This window comes from Danio rerio, chromosome 10 (genome assembly GCF_052040795.2).
Source record: "Danio rerio strain M-AB ecotype USA chromosome 10, GRCz13ab, whole genome shotgun sequence".
Taxonomy (NCBI): Eukaryota; Metazoa; Chordata; class Actinopteri; order Cypriniformes; family Danionidae; genus Danio; species Danio rerio.
This window is the reverse complement of record NC_141030.1, coordinates 9,535,056-9,562,568: the sequence shown is the minus strand read 5'-3', so window position 1 is coordinate 9,562,568 and position 27,513 is coordinate 9,535,056. Positions and strand designations below refer to the sequence as shown.

The window sequence follows — 27,513 nt, the reverse complement described above, 5'->3', positions numbered from 1 at the left end:
AGATTAGGATTAACATTTATAATATCCAGACACTCTAATATGCCATAATCAAACATTAACAGTCTGCTGATTGTGCATCACATTAATCCCTGATTATCTAAATAATTTCTCTGATGCTGAGCAGATTTTTGCTTTCACTGTCAACAGTTTATATAAATCACACAAATCAGGAATCAAATCAAGAATTCATAAAAGGTTCACAAATTAACCACTTTACATGTTTTTTTTATGCTAATATAGGTCACATGTTCATTTGAATACATTTAACCAAAACATACTACATAATAAAACACTCACAAGTGCAGTGATTAATTTTTGATGCATTTTTTTATTTTACAAAATTAACAGAAAATATCACAGATTAAAAGAAATTGTCATAAATAAACCAACAAAAATTAAATAAAAAATCTACAAATAAACTGGAAAATTAACATCTTTTTCATAATAAGAATAAAAGAAATGAAGGACATTAAAATAATTAACATTTTCCTTCCTCTTTAAACTCACTCATATCACATTCACAAGAAGGCACTGTATTGTTTAATAGTTAGAAAACCTTAAAAAAGGAACTGTAACAAAAGCTGCGAAGTCAAACATATTTAAAGGCAAAAAATCACAAGGATATATACGGTTGAATGCTGAATGATTAGCCCCCTGTTCATTTTTCCCCAATTTCTGTTTAACAGAGAGATTTTCTGAACACATTTGTAAACATAATAGTTTTAATAACTCATTTCTAATAACTGATTTATTTTATATTTGCCATGATGACAGCAAATAATAGTTTACTAGATATTTTCAAGACACTTCTATACAGCCACTAGGCAGGTTAGGGTAATTAAGCAAGTCATTGTATAATTATGGTTTGGTTTGGAGACTATCGAAAAAATATATAGCTTCAAGGTGCAAATAATTTTGACCTTCAAATGGTTTATAAAAAATTAAAAACAGCTTTTATTCTAGCCGAAATAAAGCAATTAATACTTTCTTCAGAAGAAAAAATATTATCAGACATACTGTGAAAATTTCCTTGCTTTGTTAAACATCATTTGGGAAATATTTATAAAAGAAAAAAAATGTCAAAGGGGGGCTAATAATTCTGACTTCAACTGTATATAGAAACAAACTCCAAAACAAAAATAATTCAGATGTACAGCATAGCACAGTGTATCCCAACAGATTCCCCAAACCTAGTCTGAACATGCCAGAAAAATGCCATTTGTGAACCCTCTGTATATATCTATATATTACAAGTACAAACTAACAAAATGTCTAGGCTTTCCTTATAGTATCTGATCCAAGCTCACTGTATGTGGTCAGTGCCTTTGCACTCGCGTGAATTTGATGCATCGCCCCTGAAAGACAAAAAAAAAAAAAAGAAAAGAAGCATGACGTTATTGTACATTACAGATCCATAATGGGGAACTGACTATCCTTTAACCCCCTCTTACAAACACTCATCTCCACTATCCTTTTAGCCCATTATCTCTCATAAATGTGAAATATGACAAATCAGATCTCTTAATGTCTCTGCCTCATGTTACAAGCTATGCCCTCATTTTGAGACTGGTGAAAGACCGTTCTTCCACCATCCACTGACTAGTCCATATCACATTAACTCAGTACTGATGCTAAATCACCCATGCTGGAGTTTTTTTAATGCACCTCATATGGTAAAAAATAATTGTTTTGACAATATTTTGGTCGTGCTGACATGTACGATAATTTGGAATAATTGAGCTCAATGAAGAGGAGATGTGATTTTAATTGGTGGTAAAGAAGCGGCAGTGATGGAGGTCAGACAGGTTGATCAAGCAACACTAATGCTTGACAAGCGCTGTTTGGACAGATCTGGTACCATGAGAGCGGAACAGGTACCAGTATTTAAAATTAAAGGCTGATTTACAACATGTTTAATGCGAAATAAACATATCCAACAAGATTGTGTACAAAAAGATTGTAGAAATGCTCCCAGTACTGGGTTGCAGCGGTGTAGAACATATGCTGGAATAGTTGACGGTTCATTCCCTGTGGCGATCCCTGATAAACAAAGGGAATTAGCCGAATGAAACTAAGTGAATGATTATAGAAATTAAGCATAAAAACATTGTTTTTACAGGTGAAAGTACAGTCTATTTCATACACATGAACGCCGAAAAGATTCATCCTTGTCCTGTGTCTGAGATTCTTCATTCGACAGAGTCTCATTAGAAATACGTGCCTCAGCCTGCATCTTTAACAAATGTAAAAACATTTTTATAACTCTGAAAAAATGTTACTTACAGAATGATTTGTTATAAATTTCAGATACATGCCCTTCTTTTAAATGTCCATGAGAAGGCGGAGCTTGTCATATCGATCACCTAGCCCAGGGGTCACCAATCCTGGTCCTGGAGGACCGGTGTCCCTGCAGGGTTTAGCTCTATCTTGCCTCAACACACCTGCCTGAATGTTTTAAGTATACCTAGTAAGACCTTGATTAGCTTGTTCAGGTGTGTTTGATCAGTGTTGGAGCTAAAATCTGCAGGACGCCGGCTCTTCAGGAACAAGTTTGGTGACCACTGACCTAGCCCAACCAATAATGTTTTCAAAAGCAACTATTTTATCACTTGCTTTTATCTCTTTTGTAGAAGCATGCATCACCAGACTTGAACCTATAAAAATCAATTTACAGAGGACACTGATCATATTAGAAAATAGTCCATGTGAAGATAAGTAGGTGAGGCAGTAGTAGGTGTACAGTTGAAGTCGAAATTATTAGCCCCCTTTTAGAATTTCTTCGAATAATGTTTAACAGAGCTAGGACATTTTCACAGTATGTCTGATAATATTTTTTATTTGTTTTATTTTGGCTAGAATAAAAAAGCAGTTTCAAGGTCAAAATTATTACTCCCTTTAAGCTATATTTTTTCGATAGTTTACAGAACAAACCATCATTATACAATAACTTGGCTAATTACCCTAACCTGCCCAGTTAACCTAATTAACCTGGTTAAGCCTTTAAATGTCACTTTAAGCTGTATAGAAGTGTCATGAAAAATATTATTAACTGTCATCATGGCAAAGAAAAAATGAATTAGTTATTAGAGATGAGTTATAAAAACTATTATGTTTCGAAATGTGTTGAAGAAATCTCTCCATTAAACAGAAATTGGGGGGAAAATAAGCATGGGGGATAAATCATAGACACTATCAAGTTGTTTGTGGTTTGCATTTGTTGTTGTACAAAGAATTGCACAAAATAATCCTTTATTTATTGATAATATGTTCCTGTAAATATCATTAGGGTAAAAAAGAACAAAAGTTTCACCCAGAAGGCTTGGATTCTAATGGCAATTAGATTCTAATTAATTGGATTCTAATGGCATTGCTTCCTGGAAAAATACATTCCTCTGTAAAAAGTCTTGGTGTTATTTTTGACTCTGGGCTTAAATTTGATCAGCAAATTAAAGCAGTTGTCAAAAATATTCTTTTCTATTATAGACATATTGCCAAGCTGAAGTCTGTCATCTCTTTCAGTGACTTGGAGAAGGTTGTTCATGCTTTCATCTCTTCTCATCTGGATTATTGTAATGCATTGTATCTAGGTGTGAGCCAGGCCTCTCTCTCACGACTGCAGCTGGTCTAGAACACAGCTGCCAGGCTCTTAACAGGCACAAAACAAGAGCACATTACACCTGTACTGGTTTCTCTACACTGGTTGCCAATCCAGTTTAGAATTCAGTACAAAGTACTGTTGTATATTTTTAAATCCCTCCATGGCCTGGCCCCTGAGTATATTTCTGAGCTAATTAATATACACAAACCTGTGAGATCTGTTCGCTCTTAGGATCGTCTCTATTTGACAGTTCCACGATCACGCTTAACATGTCGAGGTGAGAGCTTTTTCAGTGACAGCTCCAAGACAACAATATTCCTCTTTCCTTGAGAACAGCTCCAATTTTTGAGTCTTTTCAGAGGTCACTAAAAACAAACTTATTTTCTAGCTTTTAATCATGTGTTTTGAGTTTATGTATTTTGGTTTTGTGTATGTTTTGCTTGTTTTTTATGTACAGCACTTTGGTACCCATTGTGGTTTGTTGACTGCATTCACTGCAGTCAAACGCATGTTGAAGTTTTTTTGCAGTATCAATAAAAAAACTCCTATATACCCCATTATATACATACATGTATACATATATATATACATATACATATATATATATATATATATATGTATGTATGTATGTATGTGTGTGTGTGTGTGTGTGTGTGTGTGTGTGTGTGTGTGTGTGTATGTATATATATATATATATATATATATATATATATATATATATATATTAGGGATGCAACGGTATTGTAAATACCGTCATACAGCAATATTACATTTTTACATTTTTTTACATACATTTTTTTCAATATTACCGTAGTCGCATGACTCGATAAAACTATAGGTCTTTTGAGAAAATTTGCTGAGGCGAATGAAGCGAATGGGAGGTAGCAAAAACTACAATTCCCATTAGCCTAGGCGTGGCCATCATCCTTTGGGGTCTGTTGTCGCTACAGATCCAGTAATGCGGAAATGGAGTGTGCTGCTAGTAGCGGGGATAAAAAAGAGAGCTGGAAATTATCGAACCTAAAGCGGGTTTTAAATCGGATGTGTGGAAGCATTTCAGTTTCTCTCTAAAATGATACGAGAAAGGAGAAAAGGTGACAGACAAAATAAAAATAAAAAAACGGTATGCAGGCACTGCCAGACTGTGGTGAAATACAAGTTGGAGAATACGACTAATAACAGTCATGGGGACTGCAGAAACACAGCACACTGTTCAGATTGATGCAGACATTGACTTGTACCGCAAAGAGACCTCTATCTCACTCATGGCTTGTCCTCTCAAGTGGGGGAAAGACATTGCACAACGTTACCCACTGCTGTCAGCCTGGGCCAAGTCATATCTCTGTCCCAAAAACCTCAGTCCCAAATGAGAGGGTGTTTTTTCTGTTGCAGGGGACATTGTAAAAGCCCAGAGATACCAGCTTTTACCAGATTATATTTATATGATAATTTTCCTTAAAACCCATCTCTATCTAAGTGAGTGAGTAAGTGATTAAACGATAAATGTAATGAGTTTTCAACAATACTAAATTGAAACTTTATTTTTTTACATGGTTTAATATTTTTTTGTTATTAAAATTGAAAAATTGAAGTTCAAAGCTCCTGTTTCAAAGCTTACAGATAGATGGCTAATTTGTTTGTCATTGACGCTTTTGGCACTTTTTTTGGAGTATTTTCATTAGTTTTGTTTTTCCTGTAAATGATTCAATAAATACCGTACCAAGCCATTCATACCGAGGTATTACCGTACTGTGAAATTCTGATACCGTTACATCCCTAACATATATATATATATATATATATATATATATATATATATATATATATATATATATATATATATATATATATATATATATATATATATATATTTATTTATTTATATATATATATATATATATATATATATATATATATATATATATTTATTTATTTATTTATATATTTAGATATTTATTTATATATATATATATATATATATATATATATATATATATATATATATATATATATATATATATATATATATGACAAAGTTCTTAAATTCAAACATGCTTTGAATTGTTTTTGTATTACTTAGGCTTCATTTACACAACAACATTGAGAAAAAATTTTTTATGTCTTGCATTTAAAAAAACGTCAGATTTACACCACATTGTTTTTAAAAGGATCCACGTTTGCACAATATAGGCAAAAACACTGTGTTACATAAGCCAGGCCAGCATTTTGTGCTGTCACCTTGTTAGTAAACAGTACCTGTAAGGAAGTGACAACCTGCAGTTGGTGACTCTGCACTGATGTTTATGTAGAAGTTTGCAATGTGTGTATGATGCGCAAAGTATGTCATAGTTTTTCAAAGACTCTCCTTTACGGGTGTTTAAATAGACATGGACACAACAATGGCAGCGTTTACACAAACTTCCTCTTTGAAACCCATTTTCAGATTTTACACAAAGTTTCCTTTTAATTTTTATTTCTATTTCAATCCATACAATTGTTAATAAAATAAAATTATGTGATAAAGCAATAAGCCCTGTATAGCCATGGTTTACAGTGAATTTATAGCAGCTAAGAAGCTAGACATGAAGCAGAACACAACGATGGCTTTACAGGTCTTATTGATTTTTATTAAAAAGCTGTTCCATATATGTGACAAGATTTACAAAAAAAAAATAATAATAAAATGGGTAAGCTAAAATTGTCCATAGGGTATGAGTGTGTGTGGGTAAATGAGAGTGTATGGCTGTTTGCCAGTGATGGGTTGCAGCTGGAAGGACATCCGCTGCGTAATACATATGCTGGATAAGTTGGCGGTTCATTCGCTGTGGCGACCCCAGATTAATAAAGGGACTAAGCCGAAAAGAAAATGAATGAATTATTAAACAAATAAAATGTAATGCTACCAATAAAAACATTATTCCTCCACCAAATAATGTAGTTCCTCAGAAACTGTTGTGGCTGCAGCAAAGACACATCAGCATACACAATGCTAGAAGGTGACAGGTGACAAGGCTCAACCATTCAGAATCGAGGACTGGAAGTATCTGTTTAAAAAGACAAGTTTTGAGCCACGTTCTAATCTCTTGAGCAAAACTTGTCTCATTAAACAGATGGTTTTCAGATATCTGAGGAAAATTTATTTATGCTCCATTTTCCATAATTATCGTTTCCCAAGTATTCATATTCTTATTTTTTATTTTCTTCTATTTTAAGAAATAGGCATTCTAGCAAAAGAATCTGCTCTACTTCCAAAATATTCTACCACCGCCTACAGTCAAACACTTCAACAATATTCACATTGTGCCCTAGAAGGACGTTGGGTTGAGCTCAAACTAAGTGTGACAGTGAAATCAGCGAGAGGTGAGAGGTCACTCTTGGCGGTGAAGTGTCAGACGAGGGCCGCGTCAATGACAACTTGAACCCTGACAGTCAGGCCAATCTAATGATTATAATAGCGACGACTCCCCTGATGAGTGTGTGTTTGAGGGTCAGCCCGTGACCAGTCGGAGCACCCAACACCATAACGAGATGTATGACCAGACAGTGTGTTTGTGTGCGTGATCTGCTCTGTCTGTGACAGAACTGTCAGCCTCGTCTGAGCAGCTTATTAGTGCTAATGAGCCTTTTCAGCAGGACAAAATGAGGTTCGAGTGGCTGCACGAGCAACACAATGGCTCTGTTTAAAAGTGAGATGTTTACATATGCAGCATTTTATGGCTCTTTAATAAAGACGCTAAAGACCGCTGTTTTCAGCGTCAGTTACTAGTTTGTTTTTAAATCAAACAACTTCCCCTAGCTGGACCTCATCATAATCCCACCCCCTCCAGACCTCACACCCATCTGGGTCATGGCACCAAATTTAAGACCCTCATTTCTACTGTCTTTAGCATGCATTGCAGCCACTAATAAGGATGCTTAAGTTGCTCTTAGCGGCTGGGGTTTCTTACACAAAATATCAACAAAAGCATTTTATTGAAAATGACAAGTGTCATACAATGTTCATTCATTCAGCTTTATTTGTATAGCGCTTTTACAATGTAGATTGTGTCAAAGCAGCTTCACATAAATGGTCATAGTAACTGGAACAGTGTGGTTCAGGTTTTAGTGTTTGAGTTCAGTTCAGTTCAGTTTAGCTCAGTTCAGTGTGATTTAATCATTACTGAGAGTTCAAACACTGAAGAGCAAATTCATAGATGCGTAGCTCTACCAATCCTGAACCATGCCAGGTAGTGGCGACAGTGGAGAGGGAAAAAAAACTTCACCTGATGGGAGTGAAGAAAAAAAAACCTTGAGAGAACCATACTCAGTTGGGCACGACCATTTTAATTTCTCCGCTGGCTAAAAGTCTAGTGCAGAGCTTCATTCGCCGTGGTTGAGGCTGGAAGGCTGGAATTCATTCATTTTCTTTTCGGTTGAGTCCCTTTATTAATCTGGGGTCGCCATAGTGGAATGAACCTCCAACTTATCCAGCATATGCTTTACGCAGCGGATGCTCTTCCAGCTGCAACCCATCACTGGGAAAAATCCACACACATACACTATGGACAATTTAGCCTACCCAATTCACCTGTACCACTTGTCTTTGGACTGTGGGGGAAACCGGACCACACGGAGGAACCCCATGCAAACACGAGGAGAACATGCAAACTCCATGCAGAAATGCCAACTGACCCAGCTGAGGCTCGAACTAGGGAGGTTCTTGCTGTTAGGCGATAGTACTACCTACTGTGCCACTGCATCGCCCATCATACAATAGCCCCTTTCACACAGTGATACCGGTAAATATCCGGAAAATTTCCGGAACGACTTTACCGGTATATTCAAAAAAGCGCTGTTCACACAGGCGAGGAAGTTACGGAAATTTTCCAGAAAAGAGCATTCACACATCTATTCCAAAATACCGGTAAATTCTGACATCATTCACCACAAATGAGCTTTAAACGGCTGCGCTTGTATTTGTAAACATTTGACTAAATTACAAACTCTGTGGATGATCAATATTGTGAACAACTTTCACAGGATCACTTTCGCATGTCGAGATGTTCATATTATCTGCGTGTGCAGGCGCTCATATGCGCACGCAAAGCTTGAAGGTAAACAAACAACGGCTTATCATAAGCATCTCATCGATGATTATTTACACAGTTGGCATTAAGAAGAACATACAAACGTAATCTGACTAACTTCTAGCAGCTAAATGTGTCTGGAAAAATATTCAAAGGCTTTTATCCTCACAAACCGCGCGGACGTAAATGCGTCTGACTGTTGTGATTGGCTAAAGCAGACGTCTCACGTCAGCACGTTCTAGACGTGCACGCGCTTATTACGGGAATCTTCCTTCTGCATTCACACAGCGCAGCATTCCGGCAAATTGCCGGTAATGTTACAACTTCTCTTTCCGGAAAATAGCCAGAACGAATTTACCGGTATTTTCAAAAAGGACCTGTTCACACATACAACCTTTCCGGAAAATTGCCGGCAATTTTCCGGAAAGGTCTGTATGTGTGAAAGGGGCTAATGTCTATATAGTACAGCTATAGTTCACGCATCATTTATTTATTTTTGACTGTTGGAATCCTGTAACCATTAACATCTATAGTAAGAAAAACAAACAGAATGGAAGTCTGTGGTTTCTCAAACTGAAACTCAAACTGGTGTAGAACTAGTTAGGAAATGAAAAGAGCAGAATTTTTATTTTTGGATGAACTATCACTTTAAGGGCGTACTCACACTATGCTATTCGAACCGTGCCCAGGCCCGTTTCCCAGATCATTTGAGAAGTGTGAGTTAGAGATCTGCGCGGGACCAAATTTTGAATCCCGCTCCCGCCCGCACCCGCCAGGTTTTAGCCCGAATCCGACCGCTCCCGCTTATATTAAGAATTTGTTGACTCGCTGGCCGACCCGCCCCGTTTTCTGCCCGCCACGCCCGATCCTGCTAAAGAGCGGGGGAGAACAAAACCGAAAATCACCCAGCTATAGTATACAGTCCAGACAACCAAGCTGTCTGTATAAACACACACACACAAACAGCACCAAGCACACACACACAGACAAAGCTCTCATACGCGCGCGCGCACTAACACACACACAAGCACCAAGCAGACACACAGGCGTTTGGCTGTTATATCAACTCAAAGGGTTGTAATACCATGTATCAAGTACCAATGTAATACCAAAAGGTTTTATATAAAGGTATATAAATACTGAGCCACGCCAGCTCCGGGCCGCAGCGCACATTACTCTCGGGCCGATTCCGGCGCGGATGCGGCAGCGTCGGCTCGCTTACGGCCGCCCGCATCTGGCACAATTGATTCGGGCCAGAATCGGGCAGTGATCGAGTCCACAAGCATCCGGCAGGCGAGAACATACACACTAACATACACACACACACAAGCACCAAGCACACACACACAGGCAAAGCTCTCTCTCTCTCATTCGCATAGCAATATCCATGGATATCCGCTCCCGTCCCAAATTAAACCCGTTATCGACCGCTCCCGCGATTTATTCGGAAATTTATTCCCGCGCCGCAGAAATTTGGTCGGGAACGCAGACCTCTAGTGTGAGTGTTCTGAATCGGGCTCAGGCTCGGTTCACTTGGCCGGCCCTGGCCCGGTTGGAAGAGGTGTGCCAGAGTGGTTCACTTGGGCTTTGGCGCGGTACACTTGTGTGTGAGTGCAAAACGTGCCTGAGCCTGAAACTGAAAGCGAGACGTGACATCTAAGGAACTGTTTGAAATGGATTAATTAATCAATTTTACTGTTCAATGAACGCAAATGTCGTAGTTTATTAAAGATGCAAACCCCTCACTGCACGACAGCTCCACCTTAAGCAAACCTTGTAATTCCTGCAGCACGAGGACTTTATGATTGTTTATGAGCGTCAAAAGTGGCTGATCTGTTCGGCTGATCTGTTCGGCGGGACAAGCGTGCTTTGGTCCGGTTCAAGGCAACCGTACATAATGTAAGTACACCCTGAGAGTGCTGTCTTAATAGGAAGAGTGCTACTTCTATGCCGCATCATTTGTTCTCTGTGTAGAAAATTTTAAATGGTCAGTAGACAGGTTTTGGAAAAAAAAATATTTTTTTAAATATAAAATAAGTATTTTCTTCACAGTTTTATTTATTTTTTGTTTTTTCAAAATTTTAGAAGATTAAACTTTTCATAAAATCAAACTACTCCGTTTGCTAATGAAATAATTAACAATTTTTTTCTTTTTTTGTACTGATTGAAATAAACAAACTGGCAAGCAAAAAGCTTACATATTACAATATTTTCAAGAACATAAGTTGTATAAAGCAACATATATACTGCAAAAATAAAAGTGCCAAGGCAAATTTATGTTAATAATGGTTATAATTAATTATTGTTTATGGGCATCCCACAACAATATGTTTGTACTCAGCTTTCTCTGATCTGAAAATTGTTCATCTTAAAGAATTTGTTGTAGCGCCAGAAATTTTAATACAATTATAATGTTTATTAAAGGAATTGTAATATTTTTTTTAAATCAGAGTGTGCAGTACACATAGACACAGCTTTCTTTATTTATATGTATTTTTAATTTTAAAATGAAATTATAAAATATGATTTAAACACAAATTTGACTTGACTTAGTGATTTTTTATCTAGGCCAAATGCAGTTCTGACTTGGTGCAATTGATTTTTATTCTCTCACATAAAAGTGTGCACAGCCATTGGAACCTAATTGTGTCAAGTCCTGTTTCAATCTTCCATTGAGTTTTAGACAGTAAAAAGATTGTTAGATTGTTATGGTGCTAGATGTTGCTTACTTTTTTCTTACTGTATAATTTTTATGTTTTATCGTAAGTGAAGTTTCACAAACTAATTTCAAGAGGAGCATGTGATATGATTGACTGCGGCTGGTCTTTCATCTGTAATCATTAGTAAGCTAATCGGATTATTCCAAACTCACTATAAATAGCCTGTCTAGCATTACTCTCCTATCTTAATTTTTTTGAAGAAACCCTCCCATCCACCCCATCCCCCCTCTTTTCCTCCTTTACCAGGGGGAGCTCTCGAGAACTACCTGATCTCGTACCCCCTATCATGTTCATTGACCAGGCGGGAGCCCTGGGCTCAATTATCTCCGAGCCAAACCTGCTATTACTATCAAGTAATATTTAAGTTTGAACTCTTAAAACACAGTAGTTTGACCATTTACTACTGTTGGTTATTCAGAGTCATTTCCCCCATATACAAATGAATCAGAAGCCCTTAAACAATTGCAGAAAGAGCTAACTTCTTTCACAGAATAAGGCAAATAGGCTAATGCAAACTTTTTTTTTTAATGGAAAACATGGCTACTGTACCTTATCATTTGCTGTAGGTCTCATAATAGCAACTCTGTCATATTGTCTTCGCAGCAATGCTGCCACAGCATCAAACCGTCCCTAAAAATCCCAAACATTAAAATTACAAGACAATACAGTGCTTTATCAAAACCATATTGTTCAACACATACATCATCTAGCATGTTGACTTTAAACTTACTTTAATGGGAGTGTACCACTTGTCTGGAACCGGGGCCTGAAATGTTGGTGGTGGTCTCGGAGGGGGTGTTATTACAGGCTCCTCAAACTCCTCCTCTGGCATTTTGACCACAGCATTTTTGGCTTTTGCTAACCGCGTTCCTTCCTCCGTAGAGCCTTTCTCACCCCAGCGAACCTAAAGATGTTGTAAGAGCATATAGTATATCCACACAAATGCTCATCGTCTTTTTGTTTATATGTCTTGTATTAAAGATGACATATTATGCTTTTCATAATAAGAAACAGTTCATTCCACTGTGCCGACCCCTGACAAATTGGCGACTAAGTCAAAGAAAAATGAAAGAATAAATTATGCTTTTCATAAGTGGTAAAATAAACAAAGGATCTGAGATGTTTAAAGTCCAGAACATAAATGAAAAATATTACAAAAGCTATCAAAGTGGTTCGACTGTAATCACACGAAGCTCCAAGAACCCTTTTGTGCACCCAATAACTGTAAATCTGACTTTGTTTACCAATGTCTTCACATTTACTACACACTCTCACAAAAAAAGGTACACAGTTGTACAAATAATGTTCTTTAAGGAACAGTTGTGTACCTTTGTAAAAGTTGTAGCTTATATGGTACACTGTAAAAAATAATTCCGTAAAATTTACGGTAAAAAAACGGGAGCTTTGGTTGCCAGTACTTTACCGTTAAAAACACGGTACAAACCGTAAAAGTAATTTTTCATTTTTACGGTAAATTACCATATTTTAGTAATTTTAAGAGGTAAAATGTCTGTATTTTGAATTATCATCATTTACACATCTTTTGTTAAACAGTTGGACACGTTAGAACACCCACATGCAGGTGGTGATGAGGAAGTTACATAGTGAGCCAATGCTCATCCCAATCAACTTTTCCCACAAGCAGAATAGAGTATCAGCATAAAGAAGGTGCTCAGTGTCATTCACACAGCTACTAAACACCAGTATGGTAACACGCATAAAATTAAAGTCATGAAATAAACATTGTTTATCAACATTAGATGTAACATTAATCTCTAATGTACATAACTGATGGGGAAACAACTAAAAAGATAAATAATAATGTCAACCAAATGCATAAAAAGTGATGTGCCATGCAGGGGATTCTGGGAAAGTCAATTTACGGTTATTCGCCGAATATATTAAGGAAACATACCGTTAACTAGGTTACGGATTTGTACTGAAGCATTTTTACACTTTTTTACCGTTGAAATCACGGCCATTTTTTACAGTGTACAGAAAAGACCTCTTGTGATACTGTTCTGTGCCTTTTGTGGTACAATTAAAATGATGGTATACAATTGTTCTCATAAAAAAGGTACATAAGCGTTGAACAACTAATTTATTGTAATATCTATGAAAATAAAAATTACTGGAAAAGGCAAAGTCGTTTTATGAATAATTTCTATATTAAAGCATGAATCATCATTTAAAAGCAAATGTTTAAAGAAACTCAAAAACATTCATTATTAAGTGCTATGGTAGAAAACAACTGGTAAAACATAACAGTATAGGTATTGTAAACTAAACATTTAAGGCATTTTAAATAAACATTTGTTAAAAAAATTTCTGATAAATCCATTTTCCTTATTGATACCTGCGTAACCCCGTTGGTCCTACACCACCCTACCCACTCCGAGCAGGTATCGAACCGGCGACCTTCCGCAAGGGAGTCGGTTGCTCTAACAAGGAGGCTAAAGGCCATGGCCTCTAGCATCTGTCGCCAGAGCACCTTTGAAGGTCAGAGGAGTGAGGTTTACCTGCACAGCACCTACTAGCTGGCCTCCGTTACACCTGCACCATTTGGTGTTTGCTTTTCACTACGCATGTGAGCTGGCAAAATTCCTGCATATGCAAAGTGTTCATGCAGACATTTTATAGTGTAAAACTAATCAAACATTGTGCATATCTCATTACAATTCTTTCGTATAATTCTTTTTCTACTTTAAAATTAAGTCAATTAAATTACCCTTTAAATCATTTCAAAGGAATTGTGTGAGAATTGAAGAAAAATGTTTTATATTGTACACGGGAGAATGTACTTCTGTAACATTTTTGTGAAAAGTGCTATAAAATATTTAGCAAAAATAGACCTTTTGATTGATGTTAAAGTATTTTTTTATTCTTTATTGTAAATGGAAAAGGTTCATTTACAAAAAAATAAACTTTTTTTAAACATTGTCATTTGACACTGTTAAGGTACAAAGTGTCTTGTCATTGTAGTGGTACCTTCAGGGATTAGATTTGCATTATTTTATTGTATAGTTTTAAAAACCAAAGGTATGTTTTGGTTTCCCATGGTACAAATAATGTCCTTAAAGGTACAAACTGCAATTGTACAAATTTGTTTCTTTGTTTTAAGGTATAATTCTGTCCCATAAAAAGGTACTGCCCCAGTGAAAAGGGTTTGTATCTTCTTTGGTACAACATTGTACCATTTTTTTCTGAGAGTGCAGGCATATGAAGCTTGAGGGCTCTATTTTGACGATCCATGCGCAAAGTGCAAAGCGCAGGGCGCAAGCACATTAAGGGCGTGTCAGAATTGACTTTTGCTAATATAAGGACAAAAAAATCTGCTTTGCGCCGTGGCGCATCGTCTAAAGCCTGATTTATACTTCTGCGTCAAGTGACCGGCGTAACCCAAGGCGCATGCAACGCGCGTGGCTGTGCATTTATACTTCTGCGCGCTGTCTCTGTTGGTCTGCATTAACACTTCCGAAACGCTAGTTGGCAGTGAGGTGTTTATGTGTCTCTGTGTCGAGTTTCTTCCCTACTTTTTTGCTTTTCCTGAACACTTTCGGGATGTACAAGTGGCTCAAACTAGCTCATTTTGAGGCAGGAACCGGCGGACGTGCAACAACTTTAACTATGAGGTAAACACAAAACAAACTCCACACTTGTAAACAATCGCTCCATTGGGCTCGCACCATTCACGCGGCTCTCTGTCCCGCCCAGACTCGTCAGCGCCACCAAGCGGACCAATCACAGAGCTTGCGTTACGCGTCGTTACGACGTGTAGTTACATTTTTTGAGAGGTGCACGTCAGCGACTCCGATGGCCGCGGCGAAGGGCTATGCGTCAGCGCCGTAGCATACGCCGGCGTTTGACGCAAAAGTATAAATCAGCCTTAAAAGGGTTGAGCTTATTTTCTTAATGAGTTATAGGTATGTTTTGAGAATAAACAAATCAGAATTTCATCTCCCATTCCCTTTAAGAGTCAGTTGCGTTGGGCCATAGCCCGTTTGCTATTTACAAGACAAACTTATGTAGGCTAGAAAATAATGTTTCATAATATTTTAATCCTTTATATTTATATGCTATATATCCTTATTATATCCTATATATATATATCCTTAATATTTTTATTCTTTTTTATATGTAAAGATATTTGCGTATTGCTGTACATGTTTGTATTAAGCAATGTGTAAGCCAGGTGCATAACTAACGCGCTCTGCACTGGACAATATACCAGCTTTGTTCTGGTCTATAGAACAGTGTATTAAGTTTCTCAAAATAGCAACGCGCCAGCAATGCACCTCAACGCACCTTTTTTAGACTAGAACGCCTATGGCTGCAAATATGTGCGCAAATATATTTGCTATTTAAACAGCGTGGCGCAAAACGACTCTGTTTTCTCATTTCACAAAGGGAAACCGAATATCCAGCGCACACAGTCAAAATGTAAACAAAGCAGTGTTCAGTACCATTATCACATTAATTGTCACTCAGTCCTGCAATTATGTCTGATAATCTAATAATCCATATCATTTGCAAATATCATATCATATCATATGCTACGTAACTTACATCACACTCATACTTTTGTTACTGAATAACCAATCAGAGCGCTTTCTTCAGCCAATGGCCAACACTAATCCTACAAGCTGAATCGGCCCAACACGATCTGACATTAACCCTTTACCAGGTATCATAAACACCTGAATGACCTTTTCCATAGATTATTTTAATTGCTTATTACTATTTATCGGAGATTTGTCAATACATTATTCAATCCAACATGTGGGCCAAAAGAATTACTTTCAAGGAGTGCACCTGAAAAGGTTAACTGGTGAGAGATAACATGTGGAAAACAACAAACAAACTAGCCTGACTGACAGACTAACAAAGCCGACTGTCAGCTTGGTCTGTCTCACCCCAAAGCCTTCAAACACAGAAAAAGTCATATTTTCATGATATGTCACCTTCAAACTGCTAAGTTACCTCCATACGTGTAATACCACCAGGCCCTCTGCCACCATAATACGATGCATCCACTGTAGGCCATTTCTTTTTAGGAAAAGGGTCAATCTCAGGCTCCTATAAAAAAAACACCAAGCATTTCCAGATAAATCACCAGTTCAGCTTAAACAAATATACTTTAAGCTGCAGTAAACCTACAGGTATTGGGCGAGGAGGCGGCGGGCGAGATGGTGGTGGGTCCCTGATAACCTGTTAAAGGAGGAGAAAAACAGCCCTTGTGAAGTTTTCACATTAATATGCATGTATGCGGGAAAATAGAGGATTTGTTAATCTAGTGTTTACCACAGTGCAGCAGAGAGGCCAGAACCACCAGAGCAGAATCAAACCCACCAGCACCAGAAGCACAAGGATCACAATCACCGCCACCATCCCATCAGACTATGATGAATGAAATGATAGAGTAAACATGTAAATGTCAGGTTTAGGAGTTATGTGCTTGAGCAAAACTTCTTTTGGGTTTTATTCTGTAAACGACTCAGGATATTTTTTCTGACTTTAAAATTAAAATGCAAAAAATAACACAAACATTTTTTAGACATGTTTACATTTGTTTCAGACAACATAATAAAATAAAAGAAAGGAAGACTTCGAAAAATCTATATTTGATGGAATAAACCTGATTTTCAATCCACCAAATTGACAGAACTAATTTTCAACAATTGTCATTTTCCTTTAAAAAATGGTCTAATACGCAATATTTTTACTTGAAATTCAGAAGAAATGTTATCGGACCCTTATAGAGTAAAACAAAGATTAGTATTTTACTCAAAACCCATAGACTATACCTAGTAAATTCAGTGAATGCTGAGAATTCTCTATTGGTCTCGAAATTATTTCCATGGATAATATTTACTCACACATGTGGTGGCATATATTGTGATGGGAGTTGAAATGAAAGACTGGCCATTATTCAGACTAATTAGCACATCAATTGATCTGTTGAGAGAAAGAAAGTCCATTATTACATGACTAAATACTAAAAGGGGACCACTGTTTGTCAATTAAACCAACAGAGCATTGCTAAAATATACAGTTGAAGTCAGAATTATTAGCCCTTCTTTGAATTTTTTGAAAACATGTTTTATATATTTGCCAAATGATGTTTAAAAGCACAAGGATTTTTTTTTACAGTATATCTAATAATATTTTTTAAGAAAGTCTTATTTGTTTTATTTTGGCTAGAATAAAAGCAGTTTTGAATTTTTTAAAAAACATTTTAAAGTCAAAATTATTAGCCCCTTTAATAACTTAGCCCTTAACTTATTAGTCCCTTTAATAACTTAACCCTTTTATAACTTGCCTAATTACCCTAACCTGCCTAGGTAACCTAATTAATCCAGTAAAACCTTTAAATGTTACTTTATCCTGAATATTGGTGTCTTGAAAAATATCTAGTCAAATACTATTTACTGTTATCATGGCAAAGACAAAATAAATCAGTTATTAGATATGAGTTATCAGAATTATTATGTTTAGAAATGTGTTGAAAAAATCTTCTCTCTGTTAAACAGAAATTGGGGGAAAAAATAAACAGGGGGCTAATAATTCTGGGGGCTAATAATTATGACTAACTGTATAAAAAAACTGGTGAACTGTAGACAAGCTTTGATGTGAGCTTGAGAAAGACAAATTTAAAGGTTTTGCTGCTAGTACATCTTAGCACACTGCTAACATGTTTTTTTAACCTGAATCCAGAGAAGCAAAAAAAAAAAAAGAAAAGAAAAATTAAGTTAAAATTCTATAGTTTATAATTATTTTTGCAATGTTTTGCTTGAACTTTAATTGTATTATCTTTTGATTTCTAAACATGTTTTGAGACCTAAATATTATTTTAATAAATATATCTGTTTAATAAACCTGTTATGTTTAAATGCATTAAATACATTGCCTGTATTCACTGAGAAATAGATACAAATATTCATCTTCAAATGGGGTGTATTCAATTATGCTAAGCACTGTAGTTATGTCTTGTTAACATTTTGCTAGCATGCTGCAGCACATTAATAACATTAAAAACATGTTTTAATATATTACCATAATGTTTTAACACATTGCTAGCATGTTTTCATGCACACTGCTAACATGTTGTTAACAATATTAGCATATCGCTTGCATTAATTAGCATTTTTCTACAGTATTTTTAATCACAATGCTAGCATGAATATTGCTTACATTTATCAACATAATGTCAGCATAAATTAGCAGATTTCCAGAATGTTATTGATATGGATGACATATTTTCAGAAAGAATTAACATTTGACAACATGTTTCGAGTTTTGCTAACAATATGTTAATACAACATATACGTAAAGTGTCTAACATGGTTAACTGTTTGCTAGCATAAATTAACACGCCTAATTTACCTGCCAAATTGCTTCTAGAATGTTTTAACATGTTTCTAGCATTAATTAGCAAATCATTCATTTTCTTTTCGGCTTAGTGCCTTTATTATTGTGGGGTCCGCATGAATAAACTTATCCAGCATATGTTTTACACAGAGGATTCCTTTCAAGCTGCAACCCATCACTAGGAAACATCATACACACTCATTTACACACACACTATGGATAATTTAGCTTACCCAATTCACCTATACCACATGTCTTTGGACTGTGGGGGAAATCGGAGCAAGCGGACGAAACCCACATGAACACTGAGAGTAATTAGCAAATTGTAAGCATATATTAGCATGTTAGCTCAAACAGTGCTAACATGGTTTTAGTGTGAATAAGAATTCTGTTAAAATATTGTTTACATGAATCAACCTGCTCCTAAAAAGTTGAAATAGCATGTTCAAGTATTTCTAATATGCTTTGTACTTCTGAGGTGAAGTAATGCTAATAAATTAGCATGCTGCAACCATATAACGAACAGGTTTCACAACATTAGAATTTTAAACACATATTATGTTTCTAGTATGTTTTATCACACTTTTAGCATATTTATAATACCATGTTTTAAATGTGTCCTTAGCTAGTTGTTAGTGTTGCATGAAGTTGCTGTATTTTGTTTTCATCTTCTGAAAACAAATTTGCCAAACGGTGAGTCATTTTGCACGTCAAGGCAGTCCACCACTGCAAACAAAACTGTGCCACCGTCACACACAGTGCTTTGTTACAGCCCTGCGCTGAGCCTGCTTCTTATCAGTTGTCTATTAGCTAAGCTATAAACAGAAACTGAGATAAACCCCCTGAGAAAAAAACGATGAACTTGCTCTCTTTGCATGTCGGCCTGTAACAGCTGTTGTTCTGAATGGAGGGCCACTGTTCTCTGAATGCCACTTACTGTCCAACCTCGGTCAGCACTGGAGCGGGACACAGCACGTAATTATCCTTTACTATACTCGGCCTCTCATCTAGAAGGAAGAGAGAGCAGCATGAGACTATAGTAAAATGCCAAATACTGGTGGAAACACAGAGGCTTTATTTAAGGATGTGGCTCAGTACAGCACCCTCACCAGCTAAAAAGAGCTACTGGAGGCCATGTGGATTTTAGGATCTCACTTGGTTTGTTGGCAAGCCTTATTAACATTTGATCTCTAATTTGTACTATCCTGCTAAAAAATCCAGCTTAAACCAGCCTAGGCTGGTTGGCTGGTTTTAGCTGGTCGACCAGGCTGGTTTTAGAGGGGTTTTGGCCACTTCCAAGCTGGTTTCCAGAAATTTCCAGCCTGGTCTTAGCTGGTCAGGCTGGGAGATGACCAGCTAAAACCAGTTTGATTAGCCTAGCCAAGCTTGGAGTCCAGCCAAAACCAGCTATATCCAGCTTAAACCAGGCAGGTCAAGCTGGTTTAAGCTGGATTTGGCTGGTCATTTTCCAGCCTGATAAGCTAATACCAGGCTGGAAATGCCTGGAAACCAGCCTGGAAATGACCAAAACCCCTCTAAAACCAGGCTGGTCAACCAGCTAAAAACAGCCAACCAGCCTAGGCTGGTTTAAGCTGGATTTTTCAGCAGGGTAGTATCTATTTCCTTTAAAATACTAGTAGCTTCTACATTAGCAACCAGTGCTTTGGATGCTAGGGCCTTTTTAAAAGATACTAGTTGTTATTTATTAAATACTGGTACTTATTCATTAGATACCAGTAGACTGAACAGACTAGCTCCTATTTATTAGTTAGTAGTACTTATTCTTTAGATACTAATGCTTATTATTACATACTATTACCTGAAGAATAAGCGGTATTTAATGGAATAGTTACTAATATAAAAAATAGCATAAATAAAGAGGTAACACTTTACAATGAGGTTCATTAGTTAATGCATTTACTAACATGAACTAATCATGAACAACACATGTACAGCATTTATTAACCATAACTGAACATTTACTAATGCATTATTAACATCCAAGTCCATGCTTGTAACCATTAGTTAATGCACCATGAGTTAACATGAACTAACAATGAACTACTGTATTTTCATCAACTAACGTTAACTAGCATGAACAAATACTGTAGTAAATGTATTGTTCATTGTTTGTTCATGTTAGTAAATGCATTAATTAACATTAACTAATGAAACTTATTATAAAGTGTGACCAATAAAGATATTAGTATGCACATATGGGTAAAAAAGTAATATATTTAAAAAAAAGTGTATGCATATTAAATTGTAATACATTCATTAATATTAATAATTGTAGAAAAATAACATAACACACACTTTACATTAGCAATGTGAAAGTATGTGCTATTTTTGCATTTTTTAAAAAAGATTAAGAATATATTATTTTTTTTATCCAAAACTGTTTTATATATTACACGATTAAACAGCTTGCCATAAATTCTGTGGCCTTTAATGTCTCTTATTCATTTGTTAAATGGGGAGATGAATTATATGGCTTGTTTTTGTAAGACCAGGCGGTCTTTTGTATTTTTATAATAGATGGAATGCACTGAATGTCTTACTGTAAGGATCCTGATGGTTGACAGATAATGTGCAGACCACACCCTCTGAGGTTCTTCCCTGAGTAAACCCTCTTCCTCTCAAAACAATGTTGAAGGATTCTAGAACACAATGTTTAAGCTAAAATTAGTCATGTTTATGACTCTAAAGAGGGAAAAGTTTACATGGATATTTCTACGGGTTGTTTACACAACTTACATTTACAATAAAATTAGAAGATGTAATGTATTTTGGGAGACAAACGTTTAAAAATAGTCTTCGTTAGTGCCAATAGGCTAGTGGTTAAGTTCGTCGACATATAGCACTATGGTGCTCACGCCGACCTGAGTTCAATTCCCGGCTTGAGGTCATGTGCCAATCTTTCCCCTCTCTCTGCTCCCAATGCTTTCCTGTCTATCCTATCTCAATAAAAGGTGAAAACCCCTAAAAATAATAATAAAAAGAAAAATATGTGTAGTAAAAAACATGATTTTGTGCTGACTTTAATGGTGTTTTTGTCAAACTTTTTAACTCTTCTGAAGCATAAAAATACCTTAATATGCAGATATTGCAGATATTTAAGAAACATGCAAAGTGAACATGTTTGTTTATCTGAAAAGCAATGATAAAGTCAGTTATTGTCCTTTGAAAATGAGCCTTCCGTGTCAGAATCCCTGTCTTTGTTTTGGTCTCTATACCCGGCCCACTGTCAGTTTACCCAATTAGATTTGTAAAATAACAGGTTGCCTAAACCTAAAAGAGCGAACTTGGCTTCAGTCATGAAATCTGTCTTATGTATGTGGCATCTTAAACTGTAAGGCTTAATCCTCAGGCATACTTGTTTATGTATGTGTCGTCAATCTGGCAATCTGCCTTTGTGCCACGTCGACGTCGGAGGGGGCGGGTGAAAAAAAAAAACCTTCAATATTTTAAATTTATGCTGCAATACCTAGTCCAATATACATACTTCAATCCAACATACTGCGCATTAAAAATCACAGCAGCAATGGTGGACTACATACAAAAGAGACAGTGCTATCTACTGGACTTGCATGAGCAACATACTTTTTTTTGTCGTTTTTGTGAATGAATGGGGATCATGTTGAAAAACACATTTGCGGAAACATATTTCCATTTTTAGTGCATCTTTGTTGTGTAAACATACCCTAAGATGTGTTTCATACCATTGACGCAAATGCTGGAGGGCTCAAGCTTAAAAACCTCCACACAGGACTTCTGTAGAATCTGTGAATACATATATGGGCCGGTTAGAAAACAGCAGCTAAACTGCATGTGACGAATGGCATTTTTACTGATCATAAATCTTACCGAATTTACAATGTTTTTGAGGGCTTGGAATCCATCCACCACTGGAAACACTTGATCTTTGTTGTCTGCAATTTCTGTAAGCTGAATCATTTAATGACATAATAAAAGATTATAACAGAATATGAATTTATTATCCATTTCTTACTCATTTATTAGCAAGAATGAGAATAAATGATATTTTTTACAGTTCAAGCATGGATCGTTTTTTCACCAATATTTTGACATTTTATTTTCCAAATGGATATTGTAAATTTGACCAAAATGGGACATCTTGTCTTTGACCCAGCTCTCAGTTCTTTGTGAAATCCTGCTATCATTTCCCAAAGCAGACTCAATCTCTTGCTAATGTAAAATGGGCCGGAAAGTGCTCTGCAGAATCCAATTACTCTCAGCATTCTGCCCGGACAAACACATCCACCAAAGTCAATATAAAAGATCCTTCTGTTGCACTAATGCTGTTACTACTGCACATAAATAAAACAATACTGTCATGACAACAACAATATTCTCATTTTAACAATTATACGCATGCACAGTCACAACTGAGGAACAACAATAGATTCAGACTGAAGAGAATATCATAAACTCGATTGTTATTATTTTTTCTGAAAGCTTCACTCATGTTTGAGTGTTTTCGATGGGTGCCAAGGTGTTGCTGAGGTACTAAGGGTGTTTATTGTTCTAATATATAAAGTAGCTATATAGGTCTACTTCTAATTCTTTATGTTATTATGGTGTCTTGAAAATATATATTGTGTAAGAATATTTAATTTTCAACCTGTTTTCAACATTTAATACTAAGCCCTATTTTTAAGCATGTACTACAGCTCCATCTCACTTTTGAAAAGTCTTACCTGGTTTGCATCAAAATCCTTCACGCCAACACAATACACCCTTGCACCATATTGTCTTGCCAGATCAGCCTGAGAAAGCAAATGAGAAAATTAAATATGTATTCATAGCTGTATTTTTTAAATAACATGCACTTCATTTAAATAAACCCATGAAACACAAACAAATGCATCGTAAAACAAAGTGGAACAAGTTAATGGGGTGGTAATAATTGTAAAACTAAATCTCTAATGTCCCAAGAATCAGTTTCAGCTCATAATTACAGCCTGTGCTCCAATTACCCTAAACAATCCTGTCTTGTCAATTTATCATTCATTCAGTTATTTTCTTTTTAGCTTAGTCCCGTTATTAATCTGGGGTCGCCACAGCGGAATGAACCGCCAACTTATCCAGAATATGTTTTACACAGCCTTATATGGATAGGGAGCAGAGAAAGAGATGGGAAGCTTCAGCAAGAGACCTTGACTCAGGAATCGAACTTGGCTCGCTTAAGCACCATAGTGCTATGTGTCAACGCACTTAACTACTAGGCTATTGGTGCCAACTGCATCATTAGATTCATTAATTCTTTTTATTTTCTTGTCGGCTTAGTCCCTTTATTAATCCGGGGTCGCCACAGCGGAATGAACTACCAACTTATCCAGTACATGTTTTACACAGCGGATGCCCTTCCAGCTGCAACCCATCTCTGGTAAACATCCATACACACTCATTCACACACATACACTATGGACAATTTAGCCTTCCCAATTCACCTGTACCGCATGTATTTGGACTGTGAGGGAAACCGGAGCACCCGGAGGAAACCCACGTGAACACGGGGAGAACATGCAAACTCCACGCAGAAATGCCAACTGACCCAGCCGAGGCTCGAACCAGCGACCTTCTTGCTGTGAGGCGACAGCACTATCTACTGCGCCACTGCGTCACCTGCATTATTAGATTTAAACCTAAATTAAAGTTCTCTTTAGGACAGGTCAGCTCAGGTCAGATACACACAAAAAACACACACAGAAGGTGTGAATAATGCTAATTTAACCCCTTGACACATATGATCACACCAGTATGATCACCATACAATCACACTGGTGTGATTAGGACGTTCAGTGCGTCAAGTGATCTGCTGCTTAATTCGAATCTGCTTTTCTGCAATGACTTGCGACGAGCCAGAAAAGGATGCATTCGACGCTTGTCATAAATCATAATATATCAATGTTTTAAAAATTAGCCTTTATTTTAGCTTTCCGACAATAAATAGACATAAGTACAAAACATGATATTTATGGTTTGAAAAATACAAGCTAAGCTGTACGGACAATAATTGAATATTTTTAATTAAACAGATGATGTGTGTCATTCCAGCCTGATCTCACGAGGAAACATAAGTATTTTACGATTTGACAGTTTAGTGGCTAATTCGTACGAATTTGTATGAATTCAGTCTTACAAACATGTACGATTTTAAAAACGAGGCGTGGCACCCAACCCCACCCCTAACCCTAACTGTCATTGGGTGATGAGCAAATCGTACTAAATCGTTCGCATTAGATTACTAATTAAATTGTACGAATTCACACAGATTAGCCACTTCACGAGTTCACACTTGCATTCGTTTAAGTATAAAGCATATTTGGCATGCTGTCCAGGGGGAGGGCTCTGAGCTCGAGGAGACACCCCAACTCGAGTTATTCCCCTTATCAGGAAACCAAGAGGAGTTGGGATTCGAGCGAAGTATCTAGTCCGGCCCCAGAACGCTCCCCCCGGGAATGTAATGCAAGAGGTGAGGTGACGGGGTGGTGGAGGGATGCTAAAGTCGTGAGATGCTGCAGGTAAGACAGCTTTGGTATATATAGGGGTTGCTCAAGAACTGATTTGATGATGGGATAATTGTCAATGACGTATTCGATACTGAAACTTCTGCGCATGCTCCTCCCGAAATTTTTTTACAAAACATCACTAAATCAAAAAGTTACGAATTGCAGAGATTGCGTTGGTCATTCACATCAGATTCAAAATTACAAAATGTATACAAAACGTTTAGAATGTTAGGAAGATGACAGTGTGAAAAGCATAATAAGACCCCCTAAAATATCTCAATGCTTCCATAGATTATGCAACACAAATGTCCACATATATGTGGTTTGCTACTGTACCTCTTTTATAGCAAGTTCATTCATAAAAACCTCCAGCTTTCCATCCGTCAGTGCAATAATGATGCTGGATGCCCTTGCGCCCTGGGAAGTCATTTGCTCTATTGCCTACAATATATTTACATCTATTATGACCACATAGTAGTTCAATAAATGCTTTTTGATGAGAAAATATGAGATTTTTACCTTTTTTAAACCCTCATGCATATAGGTATCACCAGCAGGTCTGATCTTACTCAGCTGCTGCAGACCACTATCGATGTCCACCCTAAATGCACACACACACAATTTTATTAAGGTTTATTCTTTTAATCTGTGGTAAAATAAAAATTGACTGTGGTAAGACTCAACATAATGAATGAAATCACACCTGTCTCCAGTGAGAGGCAAGATTATTTCTGCACTAGATGAAAAGACTATGAAGGATACCCTCATTTTCGGGCTAAACAAAGTGAAAACAATCAGTTAAGAAGTGTAAAATCCATTTAAGACAATAAAAAAAATCAGTCTAAATGTTGCTCTTAATATATTTGCTAACAGTACTGCCACTTGGGAATTTAAGAATTTTAGTTATTCCTCAAGTAAAGAAAGACAAAAAAAACTTTGTCTTGAGTGTATCCGGCCCTTTACCCGTTTTATGAGCAAGAAAAATTATACTGTATAATATACACTGTGATTGTTAAGCAGTGCTATGGTTGGTTTAAATTACTACTATGGCACTATTTGAGGTTGACCATTATGTGCCCTCATGTCTAAACTTGCATTAACTGGGTCACCATACCACACACTAATCCAAACAGACATATTACAAACACTGAAGTTAAACAAAGTAAACTGAAATTAAGTTATTTTTAGTTTAACACATGTGCAGGAGGTTAGGACTCAAGCAAGTGGTACAAGGCAAAACTTTTAACTCTTTAACCCACCCATCAGCTTTGATTGATGTTAAAAATGAACATTTTAAGATGTAGTTTAGTTTCTTACCTTACAAAACGATTCGTAAGTTGTTCCACAAATCCATAGATCTCCAGCCAGTTGTCAGACACACTGCCTGACCTAGAATGATGGTGAACACTCAATGCTTTACAAGATAAACAGGGCCATATAAGGGCTCCTGAGAGCTTTAGAAAAAAAATAATAAACTGTGGGCTACCTAAAAATACCAGGACAACTAATGAACTCACTGGAGTTATTTTTTTATTGATAATATTTCAGTCAAGCACACAAGTGTGAGATTACGTGTTTGTACATTTTATAAACATACAGCCTATAAAACATAGGCATATAAACATAAAAAGGCACGTCAAACTCACCGATCCAACACAAAATATAAATCAAAGGCTCCATGGCAAGACCCATCTTCTCCTGTCCCGAATGGAGTCAGGAGGGAGAGGCAGAAAAGTTGGAGGACCCAATTCGCTGTAATGGCATGATTGCTGTCTCCTCTCATTCCCGTCAGGTACTACACGTCGTTATTATGGGAATACATCAAACCCAGCAGTGGAAATGCAGTTGACGCGCGTGGAAGAAGCGCGCAGTTCTTTACTCCTGCATGACAGCGCGCGCACCGTCGAACAATACAATGTTTACGAAGCCACTCCTGCTGCGCTCTTCAGGAAATGCTATTCGTTTCATTTCCTAAGATCCATCTCTTCAACTCGAGATTAATTTAATTCCGTTTGTCTTTTCTTTTTTTTTATTCAAAGAGGGTCCGGTTTATAGTGCACATGAATGCATGGGTTAGTGCGCATGCGCTGAATGGGCTGTTGCGCTCTTCAACACTAACAAGATCTTGTGATCTTACAAGGGGACAGGCCAGGGGTCGGGGATAGTTTTGTTGAGACACGAGAGCAGCATAAATCGAATATATTAAAAGGAATTGGCAACAATGT

General features: G+C 36.7%; 2 protein-coding genes across 6 annotated transcripts in view; one reads left to right on the top strand and one right to left on the bottom strand.

The window, feature by feature from the left end:
- Positions 1-27,513, top strand: part of tctn1 (tectonic family member 1) — an 845,382-nt gene that overhangs the window by 15,756 nt on the left and 802,113 nt on the right. The window lies entirely within an intron of this gene.
- Positions 309-27,381, bottom strand: antxr2b (ANTXR cell adhesion molecule 2b). 5 transcript variants are annotated; one of them, XR_015500465.1, is made up of 18 exons: positions 26,935-27,381; positions 26,606-26,677; positions 25,992-26,063; positions 25,808-25,889; positions 25,625-25,729; positions 23,474-23,542; positions 22,620-22,700; positions 22,475-22,535; positions 21,314-21,412; positions 19,510-19,759; positions 19,004-19,423; positions 17,261-18,847; positions 16,686-16,781; positions 16,542-16,592; positions 16,365-16,460; positions 12,115-12,288; positions 11,934-12,014; positions 7,599-7,860 (listed from the first exon to the last, which is right to left on the bottom strand). XR_015500465.1 is itself a non-coding variant. In NM_001102568.1 (17 exon segments), coding segments are annotated over 17 exon segments (1,464 nt in total).